At 36.8% G+C, this 15,155-nt stretch overlaps 2 protein-coding genes across 6 annotated transcripts in view; both read left to right on the forward strand.

The window, feature by feature from the left end:
• The window catches only part of LOC149249380 (uncharacterized), a 257,420-nt gene that overhangs the window by 199,644 nt on the left and 42,621 nt on the right, over positions 1-15,155 (forward strand). The gene's annotated exons all lie outside the window — the stretch shown is intronic.
• On the forward strand, positions 13,329-14,563 carry LOC149249382 (uncharacterized). The gene is made up of 2 exons (XM_089456225.1): positions 13,329-13,789; positions 13,913-14,563. The coding sequence occupies exons 1-2, from the start codon at positions 13,662-13,664 to the stop codon at positions 14,379-14,381; spliced, it is 597 nt and encodes a 198-aa protein (XP_089312351.1). The 5' UTR covers positions 13,329-13,661; the 3' UTR covers positions 14,382-14,563.

The following is a 15,155-nucleotide window of genomic DNA, read 5'->3' on the forward strand; positions in this document are numbered from 1 at the left end:
AAGGACTTCCTCCAACTTGATAGAGACCTTCAACCTCAAATCCAAGTGTAAATGCATCTTTAGGGTTTCTTTTCCAAATACATATGTTTCCATCAATGAATGCTACCTTGAAGCCTTTATCTTCCATCGCCGAAATAGACACCAGGTTCTTCTTCAAATCGGTACATACAATACTTCTTGTAGATAAATGGTTTGACCTTGATTTAAATGAAGAGTGACAATACCTATCCCTTTCACGAGATAGGTGGCATTATCTCCAAGTATGATCTCCAAATTAGTCTTCTTTTCAACCAAATTTGAGAGGGACCCCTTGTACTCAGTGAAGTGCCATGAGGCTCCACTATCAATCAACCAACGATCCAATGTATCTAGAGAGACAGTAGATAGAGCAAAAACAAGATAAAATTCATTTTGTTTCTCTATAATATTACTTTCCTCATTCTTGGAATTTCTCGTCCTTTTGGGAGGTCGACCATTTCCATATCGAGGAGCGAGAGCATTCATCTTTCCTATATTGTTGAACCTGTTGATGCTTTGATTGCCATTCCTTTTGAAATTGTTGTTGTTGTTGTTGTCATCCCTTGGAGATTCCTTCTTCTGAGGACAGTCTCTAGCATAGTGGCCGAACTTGTTACAATTGTAGCACCTTCCTTTTCTTCTTTCTTTGAATCCCTGCTTGAATCCTTGACCTTGTCTTCTTGGAATAACATTATTTTTCCTTTTAGCATGAGCGGAAAAAGTAGTAGTTTCATTTCCATTTGAAGGCTTGTCTCTCTCCATCATCCTCGTCTCTTCTTTAGTGCATCGAGCTAATAATTCATCGAAACTAGGAGACCTGTTATTATTGAGAATGGTAGTGTTAAACACATTCCATGCTCTTGAAAGACCTCCAAGTGCAATGAAAGTGAGCTCCCTATCAACAATAACTTCTCCAATAGATAGTAGGTCATTCTTGATTTGTGTTATTTTCATAAAGTAGGATTGGATAGACTCTTCTTTATCTATCTTGATGTCCTTCAACTTGTTCTTGAGAAAAAGGATTTGATTTGCATTGTTTACTTTGAACATCCCAACCAACTTATTATACATCTCCTCAGATGTTCCCAAATCATAAATACATGCAACCAAATGCTTTTGAATGGAGTCTATGATAATTATTTTAGCTTTGGCCTCACCTTTCTTGTACTTTGTCTTTGTAGCAGCAGGTGCATTTGAAGGAGGCTCTACCACTTTTCCCTGCACATAGTCCATTGCATCATGCTCTTCCAAATTCAAGTCCAAAGTCATCTTCCACACATGATAGTCATATTTTTCATTGGGCTTATCCTCAGTCTTGAAGTAAGATGTAGAAGCCATGGAGGCTTGTCCTTGTCCAACATATCCCTTTTTGTGATTGCTTTCCTTTCTCTTGCTTGGGCTTTGTCTTCACCTAGGCTTTGATACCACGTTAATTCTAGTTAACAATGGTATGTTCTATGCTTAGCACAATTACTTCAATATCTTTTAGCAGCCCAATGACAATTTCCAATTTAGTTTCCAATAACAATAAAATCAAAACAGTGTAAACTTTGAAACAGGAACTGATACTATTACCCGTTTCGTAGAGATAGCAAAAAAGTGACCCGGTTTTGAAAAGGGGCGATGCAGAAAACACATATTTTTTTTAGAGCATAGTTTTTAGTACTTTAAATTTTTTTATATACAATATGTTTTAGAATGTTAGTAATCTGCATGCTGATTTTAAAAAGTGGTGATTTTGCATTAGACCATTTTTTTAAAAGACCTATTTTTTGACTTTAAATTTTCTAATGTATGAAATGTAAATAATTATTTTCTAAGTTTAACAATTTTGGACACTCTAAATTTTTTAATGTATTAAACGTGGATAATTTTTTTAAATGTTACATTTCCTTACACTTTAAAGTTTTTTATGTCAAATTTTTTTTGACATAAAGAAAGCAAATATAAAAATATATATAAAAAAGACAAAAAAGAAAAACATAAAAAATGTAAAAAAAAAAAATTATCTCGTAACCCATAAAAAAATTTGGAAAAAAAGAAAATAAAAAAACTATAAAATTAAGTAACTAAAAATAGAAAATTTTTAAAACGCATTAAAAAAGGCTACAAAAAAAATAAATTAAAAACAAACTAGATTAAAAAAAAACTGAAAATAAAAAAAAGGGTCTAAAAAACTATTAAAATCAAGATTAAAAACATAAAAATAAAACCAAATATACCTAAATTAAAAAGAAAAAAAAAACAATTAAAATTATATATATATATATATATATATATTTAAAAAAAAACAAAAAAAACCTAAAAACATTTTAAAATTAAAAAATATATATATATTTTGGATTTAAAAAAAAACTATTAAAAAAAAACATATATTTTTTATTTTTAAAAAATAGAAAACATTTAAAACTATAAAAAACATATATTTATGATTAAAACTTTAAAAAACATATATGCATGCAGCGCCGCCGCTTACGGCCACACCACCACGGGCGGTCGAGTGCCGAGAATCAGATACACACCCCCACCGGTGGCCAAGCGGTGGCTATCCAATTCTGAGAATCGGACAACCACCCCTTGGCCGCACCCCCATAGGCGGCTCGGCGGTGGCTATCCGATTCTCGGAATCGGATAACCATCGCTCGACCGCCTGTGGGGTGGCTATTCGATTCTCGGAATCGGATAGCCATCTCCCAACCACCTATGGGGGTGACTATCCGATTTTTAGAATCGGATAACCATCCCCACGAGCGACCGGGTGGTGGCCGATAAAATTGTTTTTTTTAAATAAAAAATAAATTTTGTTAAATATGTTAATTGTATTAAAATAATAATAATAAATTTTAAATGTTTTTTTAATTATATATATATTTGTAAAATATATTTTTTGGAATCTTAATTTAAAAAAAATAGAAAATATATTTAGCTTTTTTTAATTTTATTTTTAAATCGAAATTTTAAATCAATATCAAATCCAAATTTTAAATTTTAAATTATAAATTTTTTAATATAAAATTTGAAATGTTTTATATTTTTTGAAATAAAATATATATATCTATATATATATATATATATATATATATTTTTTTTTTTTTAATTTTTTATTTTAAACGTTTTTTAATTTTTATCTTTTTTTTTTAAATTTGAAAATATGTATATTTTTAAAAATTTTAATTGTTTTTTTTTTCCACCATATTTTTGTTTTTTTGGGTTTTTTTTAGATGTTTTTAATTTTAATTTTAGTAGTTTTTTTTTTTGTTAATTTTCTTTTTTTTTTTAATCTAGTTTGTTTTTAATTTTTTTTTTTTTTTTGAGTTTTGTTAATGCTTTTTAAAAATTTCTTATTTTTACTTACTTAATTGTATGGTTTTTAAATTTTATTTTATTTATTTATTTATTTTTTTCCAAATTTTTATGGTTTACGAGATTAAAAAGAAAAAATGTTAATTTTTTTGAAAATATGTTTTTCTTATTATTTATTTCTTTATATTTTTAAATTTTTTTTCTTTTATAGGTTAACTTTTTTTTTAAACATTTTTATGATTGATTTTTTTTTTTTCTTTAATTTTATGTTTTGTTTTTAATTTATATTTTTATTTACGTTTTGCTATTTTTTTTCGTTGTTTCTATGTTTGTTTTTATTTTTAATTTTATGTTTTCATTATTCTTTTGAAATTTTAATGTTTTTTTGAGTCATGATAAAATATTTTACACCATTATTTAAAAGTGTTGAAAGTTTATCCTAGAAAAAAGAAAGTGTTATTCCAGCGTTAACACTTTTCGTTTTGAGGGTGTTTTTTGCACAAATTTTGGACAAAAAAATGGTTTTCACTGCGATTTTTAAAACATGTTGAAAATTTACCCTAGAAAAAAAGAAGTGTTATTGCAATATCAACACTTTTTGTTTTAAAGGTGTTTTTGCACAATTTTTGTACAAAAAATTGTTTTCACTGCTGTTTTTTAAACATGTTGAAAATTTACTCTACAAAAAAAAGTGTTATTCCAACATCAACACTTTTCGTTTTTAGCACTATTTTTCATGTTTTTTTGGGTTTTGTGGCTAAAGTTTCCATTTTGAGTTTATAGTTTCCGTTTCAAAGTTTACATTGTTTTAACCATTAATCACATTGACAGACAAAATGCAAAAGACAAGCCAAGACAAGAGGACACTAGATTTTGGCATGTGCCAGGGAAAAAACCCCAAGATGGGGAAAACCCTTCGATCAATTCTTCTTATTATTATATCAAATGTTTAGTGCAGAGAGAGTACAAAATTCAAAATTGACTTGCCAAATTCAAGTCAAGACAAGCCTGTCAAATCTGTAGTCAATTGCAGTCAAATTCAGCCCTAACCAAAAAGTCAAAGATGGTCAACGCAACATCCAATCTTCCTCTTTGGAGCTCGGTCATACCCAGTCAAACTCTGCCTAATAAGGTGGTCAAAATCAGCCCAAAACAATCTTGAAAACTGGTCAAACTTGGTCAACTCAGACCTAAAGTTTGCGGTCAAATGCGATCAACTTTGCGATCAACCCTGCGATCAAAGTGCTCAGAATACCTCGGTTTCTTTGCCAATAGATGCAGCGCTCCAAAACCGAAATTTTGACCCAAAAATCGCAGTCAAACCTGGTCAAATACCCCTTGGTCAATGTTGGTCAAACCCTACAATAGTCCTGCGATTCAGCCCTGTAATCTGCCTAGAAAATTTGTCCTTCTTGCCACGTGTGAGAGAGAAGAGTTGCCCAATCGCTGTACGGACCAATGAGAGAAGGGGAGAGAAAAATGTGTGAGTGATGATGATGCCAAATGAGGTGAGAGGTCACTTGTATTTATACAAGTCGTTGAAGGTGAAGTGACATGTCCATTGGGCTTCATGAGCCTACATGATGATGTGGACGACTTGAACAATTTACACATGTGTGGGCATAAATTCAAAAACACACTTCTGCTTGTCCAAATTAGATGATCTTTACATCAGTTTTGGTCCTCTCGAAAGAGGAATTAAATGCAATCATCTCCATCAAATGAGTTGTCCCAAGGTGGAATTTGGCCCTAGTTGCCAATTTTAACATCTTGTCATTGAACAATAGAAGAGATTTAGCAATACTTTTGACCATCCAAGACTAGGGCATATATATTCCAATTTACATGTGACTTATTTTATTTTTGGTCACACCTTTCCATGGCTCCTTTTTCAAGAGCTCATTCACAAAATTCATGGCAAGTAATCATTTGATGTAAAAGTTGTATACTTAAATCATTTGTGTTAATTTGGCAGCTCAGGGACAAATTCCCTCATTTGGATAGCCTTACTCATCCAGAGAAAACCCTCTTTTCCCTTGGAAGAATTTAATGTGGTAAAGGAAAAATATATTTTTAATGTGAAAACCCACATGTGCACCAAAGTTCAGGTCGACTTTAAAGACAAATTGAGTCTTCTCCAATGCCTATAGATACAACTCAATGGCACCTCATTTGGACACACATCTCACACATTTTCTTCTTCTTCTTTGGAGGTTTGTACAATATGAAATTGCAGGTCATCTTTTCACACATGCGAGTAGGAGAGAGAGAATTTTAGGAGGGTTAAAATCTGTCTTGGATGAGCCTTTGACTAGCGTTGACTTTTTGGAGATTGGGCATAGTTTGACTTGGTTTGACTTAGCATTTTGGACTGTTTTTGGAGGCCGTATTCTTTGGAACGAAGATCGAGGTTTTTTGGGCACTTTGACTGCAATTGACTGCAGGTTTGACCATGGATTTTCTCTCTCCGTTTACCAAGTTTGACCGAGTTATTTAGAACTATTTTGACTAGTATTTGAGGTTGCATTCTTGGGCAGTTGATTGAGCTCTTTTGGAGGAGTTTAACCATTGACTTTTGGATTGTTTAGGGCATCTTTGACTGTTGTTGACTTTGACCATAATTGCAGATTTGATAGTTTGACCATATTTGACTTTTGGGCTCATCTCTTGGATTTTGGATATTGATTTGTTGGAAAGTCAAAGTTGTTGACCTTTGACTCTTGGTTGATGAATTGGATCATTGTAATCTCTCTGCTGAACATTTTATGACAATCTAATAAGAAGAAGAATTTGAAAGGGTTTCCCCCTTGTGGGGTTTTTCCTTGGTCTTTGACCAAATTTGGTGTCTCTTGTTATTGCTCTTGATTGTCTTCTACTGTCATTGCATTTACTGTTCTATCTACAATTGCTATTTATCATTGGAAAATTAATTTGATTGCTAATTGAAGAAAAGATTGGGCTAAAGTGATTGTAACAACATAGAACAGTGGAAAATTAACATGGTATCAGAGCTAAGGTGAAGACAAGCCCAAGGAGACGAGACAAGAGAAATCATCTTTGGAAGAAGCTAAAGGAGCCTATTTGACTTGGTCAAGATGACTACCTCTTTCTTCAAGGATAATGAGAAGTTGGGTGATTCATCAAACTTTGTTGCTTGGAAGATCAAGGTGGAAGTGATATTGGATGAAAATGATGTCTTGGAATATGTGGAAGGAAAAGTTCTTGAGCCTCCGAAAAATGGCCTCGCTGCTACCAAGTCCAAGTATAAGAAAGGTGAGATCAAAGCTAAGAAAATTCTTATTGATTCTTTGCAAGATCATTTGCTTGTTTATGTTGGAAAATTGAAGAAGTCTAAGGACATCTATGATAAGCTGGTTGGGATGTATGAGGTCAACAATTTGAATCATATCCTCTCCTTGAAGAATAAACTCAAGGAAATGAAGATGAACAAGGGGGAATCTGTGCAATCTTATGTCATGAGGGTATCCCAACTAAGGGATCAATTGTAGACTATTGGTGAACCTGTATTTGATAGAGAGTTGGTGGTGACCACTCTTCAAGGTCTTCCTCCTATTTGGGAAACCTTCATCACTACTATAAGAAAAAATAATGTACTCCCGACATTTGATGAGCTTGTTAGTAAATGCACTCAAGAAGAGACTAGGATGATTGCCAGAGGGAGGATTCAAAAGCATGAAGAAGGAGATCCCTCTGCATTTGCTGCTCAAGACAAGAAGAGAAAAGGAAGAGGAAGACCATTTGGTCCAAGAAGACCTCCCCTTGAATCAAAGGATTTCAATAGAAGAGGAAGAAGAATTGAATGCTTCAATTGCCACAAGCATGGTCACTATGCCCGAGAATGTCCGGAAAAGAGAAATGCTCCAAGATCCAACTACAACAATAATCGTGGCTTCAACAACAGTAGGTTCAACAATAGAAGAAAAAGATATGATCGAAGAAGAGGAGATGATAGAAGAAGAAGAGATGCTTTGGATGATCGTGAAGAAGGCCATCATCCTCAAAAGAAGTCAAGGAACTCCAAGTATGAAAATAATGCAGTTGCTTCTCAATTTGAATATATTCTTATTTTTGTGCTTTATAGTTCTTCCCTTCCAGATTCATATGATCGCTGGTTAGTAGATAGTGGGGCTTGTAGACATTTCAATGGATACCGAGAAGTCCTCTCAAACCTAGTTGAGAGGGACACAAATTTAAAAATCATCCTTGGAGATAATTCTACTCATCTCGTAAAGGGTTTTGGTTTTGTCAAATTTCATTTGGACTTTGGTGAATCCATTCTTCTTTGTGATGGTATGTATGTTCCAGGATTAAAGAACTTGGTATCTATATCTGCCTCGGAAGACAAAGGGATGAGAGTAGCCTTCATAAGAGGAAAATTCCTCACCTGGCCCATGGAATCTCACATGAGAGATGCTTTCACCTTGGGATCTAGATTTGAAGGACTCTATAGAGTCAATGGAAGACCTCTGTGAGCAATGGTCTACGACATCAATCATCAAAGCGAGATATGGCACCGAAGGTTAGCACATATACATTATGATGCCTGATGTTCAAGCTAGTCATGATGGAGTATGTACAGGATGTGCCGGTGGAAAGAAGACAAGGGGACCATTCCCCTCTAGCAAGAACAAGACTAGTGATATTGTTGAACTCATTCATTGTGATCTATGTGGACCTATGCCAGTGCACTCTCTTGATGGCCATCTCTACTACATAATCTTTATTGATGAATTATACAGGAAAACATGGATATTCTATTTGAAGCATAAGGATGAAGTATTTGATATGTTCAAGGCACTAATAGAGAATCTAATATGGAAGAGAATCAAAGTTTTCAGGTCCGACAATGTGGGAGAATATACTTCAAACAATTTCATAGACTTTTGTAAGGATGCTGGAATCAAGAAAGAGAATGGTGTGGCTGAAAGAAAGAACAGGTCCATCATGGAAGCTTCCCTAACTATTCTATATGATCCAAAGCTGCCAAAGTTCCTCTAGGAAGAAGCTACAAATACCGCGGTCTATGTTCAAAACAGGGTTCCTCATCAAGGTCTGGATAACAAGACTCCCAAAGAAGTATTCGCAGGTGTGATGGCCGATGTTGGACATCTCAGGATATTTGGTTGCCTTTTGTATTTTCATGTGCCGAAGGACAAAAGGAACAAGCTAGAAGCCAAGGTACGTTTATTGGATATTGTGAGAATTCTAAAGCCTTTAGAATATATATCTCTGGTCAAAGGAAATTCGAGTTTAGCATGGATGTAACCTTCGATGACAATGTTGCCCTTGGAAAAGCAAGGGACCTTCCTCCACCTCCTGTCGAGAAGAATGATGATGACATGGACTTACTAGAAGGTCCTTTAGCGCCAAAGTATGTGAAGGATATTGTTGATGATCCCATGGAGCTATGGACCCCTTGGATGTTCCTCCAAGTGAGCCCCTTGCCAGGAAGAGACCACTCTGGCTTCGTGACACATTACAGGATGATGAGAGACATGTTCCTGCTAAAGGAACCTTTAGAGAAAGTAAGAAGTCATGTCGACACCAGGGATTCGTTGCAACTATGAGCACTATCATCTAGGCTAAGCCTCCCACTTTTGAAGAAACTGGAAAGAACAGGTTTGGAAGGATGTTATGGCTAACGAGTATGAATGGATTATGAAGAATGATGTATGGGATATTGTTTCAAGACCTAAAGGAAAATCAATTGTGACTTCGAAATGGCTATATAAGATCAAGCATGGAGTTGATGGAAGCATTGAGAAGTATAAGGCGAGGTTTGTGGCTAGAGGTTTCTCCCAGAAATAGGGAGAAGACTATGATGACATATTTGCACCTGTTGTCTACTACACCACCATTAGATCGATTGTTGCCCTTGCTGCTAGTCAAGGATGGACTCTTCACCAGATGGATGTGAAGACTGCATTTCTTCATGGCATACTATAGAAGAAGTATATGTTGAGTAGCCTAAGGGATTTGAAGTGAAAGACAGGAAGACTCATGTTTGCAGGTTGAAGAAAGCTCTATATGATTTGAATCAAGCCCATAGAGCTTGGTATGCCTGCATTAACACTTGCCTAGTGAAGCTTGGATTCACTAGAAGCAGTGTTGACAGGAACCTCTACTTTAAAGTGGTCCAAGATATGCCTTTGATTTTGGTTTTATATGTTGACAATTTATTCTTGACAGGTAGTGAGCCTTTGACGTTCGAGCGCAAGAGGGAGTTGGCCTCTGAGTTTGAGATGAAGGATCTTGGCTTGATGCATTACTTCTTGGGATTAGAAGTGTGGCAAAGACCTAGTGAAATTTTCCTTTCTCAAGGAAAATATGTCGTGAAGTTGTTGGAAATATTTGGAATGGTAGAATGCAAGTCCCTGGCCACACCGATGGAGATGAATTTCAAGAATTTATGCAGAGTTGTTGTTGGACCTGACTTGATGGACCCTTCTGAGTATTGACAGTTGATTGGGGCATTGATGTTCCTTGTGAACACTCAACTGGACATATGTTTTGCTGTGAACACTTTGAGTCAATTCATGACTGAGCCCCTTCACGCACACTGGGTTACTGCCAAGCACGTGTAGAGATATCTATGTGGGACGATTAACCTTGGTCTGAGATATACTACCGGAGATGTACGACTGAATGGGCACATTGATGTTGATTGGGCCAGAAATGTTATTGATAAGAAGAGCACATTGGGGTGTTGCTTTAGTTTGGGTTCTGTTATGATATCTTGGATGAGCAGGAAACAAAAGTTTGTGGCTTTGAGCACAGATGAGGCAGAGTATATTGTTGTTAGCATGGCTAGCTGCAAGGCAATTTGGTTGAGGAAGCTCTGGAGAGTTGTTTGAGCAGGTCCTGTCGCCCACAGGTGGTGACAAGAGGTGGCCTTGTCACCATCTTGGCATTTGGTCTCCCTATACAGTTGATTCATCATTCCTAGTGATTTCCTTATAACAGGACTCCTCCCCTCGATGAAAGTCCGTAAAGAGCAGGGGACATCGACTAAGGTGACAATGGCTTCTTGTCATGTTTTTTCCACTTGATCTAGTAGCAGTTCCTTTGGAACCCCTCTTAGGACCTCTGCTAAATTGAGCGGTAACATTTTGGTGGTGTTGCCAGGGATCAAAGTAGGTTTTCCTCCCTTGTGATTCATTGAGGAATTGATTCATTGATGAAATTTCTAATATTCCTCTAGTGACTCCATTCATTGTCCAATCCCCTAGTTTGCTTGAAGGTGAAAACATTCCTCCTTTAATTAGGGCTACTGCAAAAAGGGGAGAATGAACTCCATCACTTGTTAGAACTAACCTTCTCCCTGAGTTTGAAAAGGTTGGTAATTCAACTCCTGATATGGCGACCACCTCCAATGCCAACTAAAATCAAAACCAACCCAAAGTCCCAAGAAGCAAGAGACACTTGGCTAGTGTTTTTTGACCTTTGAAATTGAGAAACAATCTCGAACCTTTGCCTGAGAAAAATCATGATTGGTTGCCCAAATTCAAAGGGGATGCCACCAAAAGTGCTCATGATCATGTTGATGACTTCTATTGGATGATTTCCCCTAGGGGAATCGATGATGATGACAAGATCATGATGTTATTTGCTTTATCCTTTGAGGGACAAGTTAGGGAATGGTACCTTAGCCTCCCTGCGGGTAGTATAGATGACCCTGACCAATTTGAAGATGCTTTCATGAGAAGGTGGTCCTCTAATGCCCAAGGGTATTTCAACATTGAAAAGTTTTACCACAAAAGCAAGGGAATTTAAGACGCTAAAGAATTCATTCAAAATTTTGACAAGGTATATAGGGACATTCTCGGTCACTTTAGACCAGTGTTGTTAAAATCGCGATTTTATCACTATCCCGCATAAATCGCGATTTTTATCCCAAAAAATCGCGGGCTTTTTTTTATAACGATTTTTTCCGAAAAAATCGCGATTTTTATGGAAAAAATCGCCGAGGCGCGGGGCAGCGGGCTTATAACTTATGAAAATCGATTTTTATTTAGTCATTTCTGACTGTCGCCGCGCGGAGGAGGAGGAGACGCCTTGTGGAGGAGAGCTGAAGGGTTTGGGAGCGAATCCAAGTGGTTTTAGGAGAAATCCAAGACAAGATCACCAATTTGTCCATAAAAACGGTATGTAGATTAAATTTTTTTTGTTTTCCTTGTTATAAACTTTGTTTTTCATTGTTTTTGGTTGAGAAATTTCATATGGGCACCATTTGTTTTCAATGTTCATTGTTTTTAAAGATTTTTTTGTAATTTTTCATTGATTTGGGATGGGTAACTTGGTATGACTATGGGAACCAATTTTTTATTTTTTTTAAACATTGTTTATGTTTTTTGATTTTCATTGTTTTTTGGCATTTGCCATTTGGTTGGGTAACTTGGGATTTTGTAAATTTGTAACTTGTAATTTTGTAAATGCTAAATTGTAATTTGTAATCCTAAATTCCTATTTCCTAATCCTTATTTTTCCATAGGTTTGCAAATTCAAAATTCAAAAACAAACATGCCAAGGAAATTGGATCCTTTCTGGGAATATGGTGAACCTAAAGCTCCGAATGATAGACAAAACTTGAATTGCAAGTTGTGTGGAAAGGAGATAAGCGGGGGGGTGTACAGGTTGAAGTTCCACCTTGCACAAATCCCTGGACGTGATGTGGGGCCCTGTATAAATACAAATCCTGAAATTATCCAAAGAGCCATGAGAGCATTGGGAGAATTAGAGCACACTAGAGAGGCCAAAGAAGAACTCAAAAGGCAACTAAAAAGGTCAGCTGAAGGAAGTGGGCCAAGTGGCACTGGTTCTACTGCAGCGTCAGTCAATCCGGTAGCTGCATCATCATTTTTTGTTCCTCGAACCACACCTGGTTCACAACCAACTATCGGTTCAATGCTAAAAAGAACTGAAAAAGAACAAGCTGATAGGTTGATGGCAAAATTTCTCCTCTGGAGTGATATTCCTTTCAGCATTGTAAGGAATAATCCATTTTTCCAACCTACTGTTGATGCTATTGCTAGTGTTGGCCCGGGGTACAAAATCCCTTCTCTTCATGATTTCAGAGGCCGGATTCTTCAAGAGGAAAAGCGTGACTGCACCCAAAGATTGGAGGATTTTAGGGCATCATGGGCACAAACAGGATGCACTGTTATGTCAGATGGTTGGACTGACCAAAAGGGGAGAACCCTTATAAACTTCTTGGTTAGTTGTCCCAAGGGGACTATGTTTATCAAATCTATTGATGCAACTCATCAAATCAAAGATGCAAGAACTTTATGTGATTTGTTGGATGTGTTTATTTTGGAGGTGGGTGCAGAAAATGTTGTCCAAGTCATAACGGACAATGCTGCAAATTATGTTGCTGCTGGTAGAATGCTTATGGACAGGCATCCTACTTTATTTTGGACACCTTGTGCTGCCCATTGCATTGATTTGATGTTAGAGGACATAGGGAAAATTCCCTTTGTCAAAGATATTGTTGACTCATCAAAAAGCATCACAAAATTTATTTACAATCACACATCTGTGCTTAGCTTGATGAGAAAATGCACCAACAACAAAGAGTTGGTGCGCCCCGCCATTACACGGTTTGCGACGAGTTTCATATCTCTTCAATCCCTCTTGAATTCTATGTGGGATTTGAAGAGAATGTTTCTTTCAGAGGAGTGGCGTGCTTCGTCAATGAGCTGCAAACCAGAAGGAGAGGCCGTGTGCAGACTAGTTTCATACCAGGAAGACTTCTGGGCGGGAGTGCAGGAGGTGTGCGCTGTTACTGAACCTTTGGTAAAGGTTCTTCGGTTGGTTGATGGTGAGAAGCCCGCAATGGGCTATTTGTATGAAGCCATGGACAGGGCCAAAGAAGCCATTCGGTCCTACTATGATGATAAGGGAGATGATGGGTTTCAGAGACAACTCCTTCTATGGGAAGTGATTGATGAGCGATGGAACAACACACTCCATTGTCCCATTCATGCTGCTGGGCTTTTCCTGAACCCTGCATTTTCTTATGCATGTGGGTTTGATTTTGATGCTGAGATCGTGGATGGATTATTAACCTGTGTCCAGAAGATGGTGAGATCTCCAGAACAACGTATAGAGATCTCTAAACAAATTGAGACATATAAGATGTCAGGTGGCACATTTGGCTTTGAGATGGCTGTCACTGATAGGACGATTAAAATGCCAGGTATTTTTTAGTTTGTACTTTGTAACTTTGTTTCAAATTTCATTGTCTCTTCAAATTCCATTTTTTTCTTATGTTTATTTAAAATTTTATTTGTAATTTTGTTGTAGACGCATGGTGGAAGATGTATGGTGGCAGAGTACCCCTTTTGCAAAAGCTTGCCGTACGCATCCTCAGCCAAACATGCAGCTCCTCAGGATGTGAGCGCAATTGGAGTGTATTTGAAAAAATACACAACAAGAAGCGCAATAGGTTAACAACTTAACACTTAAACATTTAAAATATTGCAAATTTCCAAATAAATTTTTGAATTCATTAAACAATATTTTTTTTATAATATTAATTATTAATTATTATTTCATGAACTTTGTACAGGTTGGAGTCCCATAGACTTAATGACATGGTCTATGTCTACTACAATCTTCGATTGTGGGTGAGGCAACTAGAGAAGACACCTGATATGGAAGCCATCTCATTGGATGGGATTGACACCACTGCTGAATGGAGGGTTGAGACCGAGAGGCCTCTCATGGATCCCACTGATGATTGGTTAGTGCAGGATGAGGGGGAGGAGGAGGGGGAGGAGGAGGAGGAGCAGGAGCAGGAGCAGGAGCAGTTGGAGGAGCAGGAGGAGGAGGTGACACCGCCTACCCGGGCTACCACTACCACCAGTAGAGGACGTGGTCTCCGTCTACCTACAGTAGCTGCTACTTCTACTTCTTCAGCTTCTAGAGCACGTCAGACTCCACTGCCATTTCCACCAGCACAGGCACCAGCATCTTCATCTAGGGGGAAAGGGAAAGCAGTGACATTTTCTCGCAAGAGGGGCAGAGGAAATCAATAGGATTAGAGTCTTAGACTTTCATTTTATTGTATATGACATTATGACATGATGAGATACATTATCATATTTTTTGTTGATATTTTGAGGCTGAGTTGGGACTCAGGACTTACTATTCAGGACATGATTCAATGTTATGTGTGATTTTAGCGCTAGAAATGATATTAAACATCTTATATATTAGTTTTTTTATCATATTTATGTGTCAATGTATTTATTTTATGTTGTAGATGGTTTAGATATTAAAAAAATTGAAGAAAAATGAAAAAAATGAATATTTTTGTGCCAAACGCTTTTTTCCCGCTTTTGCCGATTTTTTCCGCTTTTTTCCCAGCGCCGATTTAATCCCGATCGCGCTTTTAACAACATTGCTTTAGACCTCTTGATGCAATCATTCTTGATAAATTCACCAAGGCTATGGGAGGTCACTTGACATATGCATTAAAGGATAAGAAACCTAAGAGTCTTGTTGAGGCCAAAGAAATTGTTACGAAAGTTGAACAAAACCTCAATATCTCCAAAATGGAAATGTTTGAGCACTCTAAAGCTAAGGTGGAAGCCAAGAGGAATAAATCCAAAGACTAAACTGAGGAGACCCTGGTTGTGTTCCTTAAGAAGCTTGAGAAGTTGTCCGAGGACATGAACTCCGGGGATAGGCTTTACATGATAAAGTTCACCGCTCTTGAAAAGGCCCAAAAGTCAAATTTTGTTCCCAAAAACAAGCCTTTTCCTAAGAAAACAAATGATGAAGGCAAGCAAAGCTCATCCCAAGTTCCT

This window comes from Pinus tabuliformis, chromosome 7 (assembly GCF_031772625.1).
Source record: "Pinus tabuliformis cultivar Carrire ecotype Pingquan chromosome 7, CPIR1, whole genome shotgun sequence".
NCBI classification, from domain to species: Eukaryota; Viridiplantae; Streptophyta; class Pinopsida; order Pinales; family Pinaceae; genus Pinus; species Pinus tabuliformis.

What these genes read in the sequence shown, in the direction of transcription:
- LOC149249382 (XM_089456225.1), top strand. Translation starts at nt 13,662, where the DNA reads ATGTATGGTGGCAGAGTACCCCTTTTGCAAAAGCTTGCCGTACGCATC. An exon ending in CACAACAAGAAGCGCAATAG is followed by an intron (nt 13,790 to 13,912) that starts GTTAACAACTTA and finishes AACTTTGTACAG; the next exon opens with GTTGGAGTCCCATAGACTTA.